General features: G+C 40.0%; 1 protein-coding gene across 12 annotated transcripts in view; it reads right to left on the bottom strand.

The window, feature by feature from the left end:
- Positions 1–6,000, bottom strand: part of LOC106459061 (zinc finger protein 501-like) — a 63,245-nt gene that overhangs the window by 40,145 nt on the left and 17,100 nt on the right. Inside the window, exons 2-3 of one of the 12 annotated variants that reach the window (XM_022385442.1) lie at positions 1,146–1,394; positions 296–498 (exon numbers count right to left, since the gene is read on the bottom strand). The exons of 8 other annotated variants lie outside the window; for them this stretch is intronic. In XM_022385442.1, the coding sequence (XP_022241150.1) occupies positions 296–463 (168 nt within the window). In that variant the 5' untranslated portion in view covers positions 464–498; positions 1,146–1,394. Of the gene's footprint in view, positions 1–295; positions 829–1,145; positions 1,706–6,000 lie in introns of those variants that run through there. 3 more of the 12 variants (XM_022385441.1, XM_022385444.1, XM_022385443.1) reach the window with 3 other exon arrangements.

Below are 6,000 nucleotides of genomic sequence, written 5' to 3'. Positions count from 1 at the left end.
ACTTTTCATCATCTCAAAAATCTCAAATTCCTTTGTGTAATCCCTAAAACCTCCTAAATGCATTTCAAACGTTTTTTTTTTTTCACTAAATCCTTATAGTTTCTATATTATTTTCTTTACCCTATCTCAAAATGGGATCAGTCAATTTGACCGACTTTGTAACCACCAAAAAAAAATCTAAATAAACCTAAATTAACTTTTTTTTTGTAGAATGACTTCAAATTGTAACATGAAACAACGTTTGTTTATCCTAAGTAGCTCTGGGCTTGACTGAGGTTGGAAAGAAGAAACTCACCAAATGAATGGGGTAGTGAAAGGGGGTAAGGATGGACTTCCCTACTGTTATCAGAAATCCCATCTGTGCTACATCCTGTTGGAGCAGAGGAGTGTAGTCTATGAACTGTGAATGAGAGGAAGCAAGCAGGAGGCAGTCATAAATAGAGTGAAGAGTGCAATGACTCATAGAGTGAAGCTGTCGGCCAAGAGTTTTTACTCCCTCTGACAAAACACATAAAGAGCCAAGATTAGTCCAAATGGTAGGGCCCTCAACTGGAAAACTCGACTTATAGCAACAAATAACTATTGATGAAGTAGGCACTGTGGGAAAGAACTTTGAATTGTAGTTTATGAGGAGGAAATTAATTTAATAGTATTACAAACTTAGGAAATGAAGCCAAAGTAAAGCTCAGCCCCATGAATGGGGAAGAAATGAACACATCTGTGATGTAACAAGGCAAACATTTTAAGTCCCACATAGATGAAAATTAGGATGATAAGACACATAGTTAACAATGACAAAAAATTAATCAAACAGAACAATGAATTAGATGTTACTAGTAGTAATATTTTGTAACATACACACAATGTAAAAAGAACTAGTTAAAATATGTAATATTAATGAATTTGCAAAATGATTAAATTTACCTAAAAAAAGTAATAATCAATATGTAACTTACAATTCATCTAAAGTAGCTTAGATGATTAAGGACACATAAATATCTAACTTACCAAAGTCTGAGCATTGATGACGTGAAATACATAATTTTCCCGTGTGTAAATAAGGGCAAAGCCATACAAACGGCAACTGAACCAGCCTACCACAGCTATATCAACCAGGTGTGAAGTGTACATGTTGAAAAACTTACCACAGATCCCCTAGGAGAACCAGAAGCAATTCTTCACCAAAGGGAATGATGTGGCAGCATGGCAACTGGTGGATGAAAAAGAGTCCAAATTGTCTGCTGATTGATTGAATTTCTCCTCAGAAACATTGTCGCCTGTACCTCCTCTGCAGATAAAGTCAAACCCGATTTTTCGATTCATACAGTAGCGTTTATGACTGTATCAGGAATTTCCAAAGTCGATACATGGATTGCAAATTCATACTACGATCTCTTGTAATTCAGTAACAAGAAAGCAATGCAAAAAGAAATTGTTGAAACAAGTTAATGCAAACACAGTAAAATAAATCTGTTGTAAAAATTGAAATGGCAAAAAAGCACATTCATAAATGGTAACCACATGCAAAAAAACACGTCTAAACAATGTTGTGCTAATAGAAAAAGTGAGAATTGAGCAGGAAAGCAGAGGGACCAGCTGCCTCATCACAGGTAGTGCAATACTATTGGTGGATAGTAGTAGTCACATGATATGTACATGTTCAGAAATTATGCAAAAGTTTTAATTTTCCCATACTTAAAATGTATTTCCAATAGGTACTTACCTCCATTCACAAGATTAACTATTCTCAATCAGTGCTGCCCTGAAGATGCAAACTTTTTCTTTATGCATGCCACAAGCCTTGCACTTCCCTCTTGTTGGAATTATTAAATTCCAGCATGTCACTCATGCAAATCATTATGCATCATCTCTTAACCAATAGCAGCATGACATGCTCATGTGACTCCCTCTACACTCTTCTACCGAACTTTCACATCAAACCTTGGAAGGAGTGAACACAAGAGAAGTGGGGAGGAAGGGTGAGATGAGGTAAGTATCTATCAGAAATATATTTTCAGTATAGGAGAATTATAATTTCCAATATGTTTCTTACCTCTCATCACAAGATTAGCTAGAATCCCACACTGAAAAGGAGAAGGGACTGGTACGAGAGAATAGAAGAAGTACCCCTTAAAGTATCCAAAGGATACCCCTGACAATGAGAGATATAGGTCCGTAGATCAGAGGAGGGGAACTGCAGCACTTCTGAGCCAAGTATACTCTTTGTCCACACTGTAAATTGTGTAATACACAAGGGCAGAAACTGTGAGGTGTAGAGTGGTTAGGACATGGTGGACTGCACTCAGTAAGTCAACTACATCCAAAACCTCCTTGCAGGGTATCAACATCCACACAAGGGTAGGATGAGAATCAACTGTCTTCCCCTCAAACCCAAGATTCGGGAATTAAGACCTGTGCTGATTTCTGGGTATGCCACGAGGATCATCACTGATCTATCGAACCTGAAATTGACATCTGGTATCATAAGGATGTCTATCACATAATATCAACTCCCCCAACCATGACACAGGCTAGTACCATCCAAAGGCAATAACATTCTCATTAGAAGAGAATGAAGGATAGCACTGGAACAATCCATGTACCACCACTATGACCATGAGGACAAATGGAGCAATTTGGGAGGAAGATAGAGAACTCAAACTCATGTGAGGACTTATGTTGATTGGTTCACTCTAATATTAAACCTCTACACTGGGAACTGACTTTCATGTGAAGATAGGATGAGTTCTCTCAATCAAAGGGGTGAACTGCAATTGCGACAGCTCAACTCCAGTGTTTGTGGAAATAGTATCAGGAGGCTAAGTCAACCAGTAAGGTAATAGCTCAACTCCAGTGGTTGTGTAAATGTTAGCAGGAGGCCACATCAACCAGTAAGAAGGTGGCTCAACTCCTCTGGAGACTCTACTCTAAACTGAATGGTTTTAACCTTATACTTGTGGAATGCATTCAGGAGGGTGCCTCCATAGTCAACCACCACAGTGGCTTTGAACTGGAAAGTGGTAAAAACTCCCATACTCCACTCAAGGAAAGGAGGATGACAATGAGTTGGAGAGTCCAGAGGAATGTCATCCCCAGAGACAGTGAAATGGATGACCATGAAAGCTTATTTTGAAAAACAGACCACACCTGGTTATTTATTTGAGGCATGGCAGGAATGGGCAGCAATTCCCTTCTGCTTTATCACTATAGTTCATGGGTGGTATGGTTTGGAATGGACATAGTTGTGAAGTAAATTATTGTGAGGTAATTAACCTTCAAGTGATCTTGTGGAACACCCCATCTCAGTGGTAACCATGCGGAGCCAGGGACAAAAGAGTGGGAGTCAACATGGCTGATAGTGTGGATTTAGAGTTAAAGAACAGCTGGTCATGCACCACTTCCTACAGAGTGGGATCATGTAATACAAAGGGAGAAAGAGGCTCCTGAAAAAAAAAGAAAATGAAGAAATCTTATCAGTTAAAGTCGCATCGAAATCTGTAGAACAGTCACTGGTGGCAGACAAAACCCCGATGCAGAGGAAAGTGTGATATGATGAAGATAGTGGGAGATGAACAAAGACAAAAAGTGAGGAAAAAGGTGAAATGTTAGATCTGATGTGAGAAAACATGGAACAAGGAAATGTAGAAAGAAGGAAGGAAAGAGTAAGCCAAACAAACCACAAAATGAACCCAATTCATAAGGGTAGAAGGTGAAAGATCACAAAGTGAGGAGGACTGCCAGGGGATAAAAAGTTGGTTGTGCATACCCTGAAGAGTAGAAGTACGAGCTATATAACAACAAAGGGCTCTGCCCAGATAGGTCTAGAGTAGAGATGGGATATAGAAGGAAGGGAAATAGAAGAAAAGGTGGAACAACCCTCCTGAACTACCGAGTTCTTAGAGAGAAAGGAATGATTGGGATAAAGGAGAAGACTGTCAACATCTACAGGTGAAGAGAAGAAGGAAATATGTTTTAAGGGACAGATGAAACAAGGAGCATGAGGAAAGTGGTTCAAATACAGGTAAAGTGAGAACATGGAGGTCTACATTAATGTCCCAAACCAGAAGGGCAGGATGCCTTGGAGGCCTCTGAATCTGGAAGGAACACGTGAGTATGGTAAGAACAGGGGAAGTAAAAACCCTATGGTATCGGGAAAAATGGAAAGTATGGGATAGGGTCACCTGATATCAAGAAAGAAAATTGAAGAGCTAGGTGGCAAATTCGACCACACAAGCCACAGAAGGCTGTCAGCAAGAAATCACCTGTTAGCAGGCGAACAATGGAAGACTTTCCACTTATGCTGGTATACTTCCATGGAACAAGGAAGCAACTTGGTATGTGAAGCCAGATCATCTCCCCAAGGACCAGACAAAAGCCTGGCGTGAATACGCAGGATGGGGAAATTGGGATGTATATTATGGGATGGAGGTTGACAAAGAAGAGAGGAAGAAAGTGGAAGAGACAGCAAACATTATAACCTGTAAAACCAAGGTTGCACTGGCCAATATGGTAAAATCAGGAGAACTCGACAAGGAATGGAGTAGACAAGAGAAATCATCCGATGAAGCAATCAGATTGAAGGGTACACATAAAGGTATTTGTGTGACCAATCCTGGCTGAAGGCATCAACCACCAAAGCCTGTGGATGTGGTACAGGTGACCAAAAGAAAGGCAACTTGGTAGTGAGGCCCGTGGCAAAATCATCCAATTAGGGAGAACCCCACCATTGGCAAAGGTCTCTAAAACAAGATGATCTAATGCTCACTCCACTGGATAGATCCGGTCTGAGCAAGAAGGATGATCTGTGACTGGATTTAAATCATCTGCCACATGACATGTGACAAGAGAAATGTGATGTGCCTCGACCAAGTATAATAGATTTATTGTCCAAAAACATAGATCTGGACTGGGTGCCCCCTTGGTGGTTGATATGTGCCACCACTGTAGAGTTTTCCAAATAAACCATCACCAGACAATGACGGGCAAAAAGAAGGAAGTAATGTAATCAGAAGTCCTCGAGGGAATGGTATGTTAATCCCCTCACTTAATTGTGATACAAATTGATCTGCATGTACCTGAATACCAGGGGAGGGAGAAAAAACCAAAAATAGTTGAGAAGATGGCCCATGTATCAAGGAAGGATGAGGTGAATAAGAGATAGGGGAAAGGGATAAAACATGATAAACGTGAGACACAAAATCCGTGAAAACCGAATTGGGCCTAGGTGATTCCTCAGGCTGCAAATGGGAAGGAATGGCAAACTCTGGAGGTGGGAAGATACGATCGAAATCCTCGTCATTCTTAAGAATTTCAGCCAACTCAGGAGGAGCCTGAGCAATGTCCGTGGACAAAAGTTCCATCTCCCGACTTATAAAAGCAGATAGATCCACCATCAGATCGCCCACACCTGAGGCCTGACAATAAACGCTGGTCATTAGTGAGACCTCTAAAGTGGTAACATGAACTTCAGAATCTATAACTCAAAAAAATGTGCACAAATTGTCAAATGCAAAACTAGAACAACAAGAATAATCTGAAAGGAAAATTTTTTTTACTCAAAAAGGAACCATTTTGTGTGAAAAAAAATTATTTGTCACACTAGAACCACTAAGCACACAAAAGAAGACGTCTGAACTGAAATGCTGCCAAACGAGAACTGAAGGTTTGGTATACGAGTGTAGAGGGAGTCACATGTATCATGTGATCATGTCATGCTACTTTTGGTTAAGAAAGATGTTGTTGCATATAGTAATTCTAACATGGGGAGTGCAAGGCTTGTGGCATGCTCAAAGAAAAATTTCATATATAGAGGGCAGCACTGAATGAGAATAGTTATTCTTGTGAGAAGAGGTAAGTACCACATCGAAATTGATGGGGCATAAAGACTGGTGCTGTAATTGCAAAACTTTTTTTAGCAATGCTTAGAGGGCAGAAAAGGATTGAGATAGCTTTGTGTGAAAGGTGGTAAGACCATCCTGTAAGGCTATTTTTTATCATCTA

The sequence above is a fragment of the Limulus polyphemus genome, unplaced genomic scaffold (genome assembly GCF_000517525.1).
Source record: "Limulus polyphemus unplaced genomic scaffold, Limulus_polyphemus-2.1.2 Scaffold553, whole genome shotgun sequence".
Classification (NCBI taxonomy): Eukaryota; Metazoa; Arthropoda; class Merostomata; order Xiphosura; family Limulidae; genus Limulus; species Limulus polyphemus.
The sequence above is the reverse complement of the archived record's forward strand: the minus strand, read 5'-3'. Positions and strand labels throughout refer to the sequence as shown.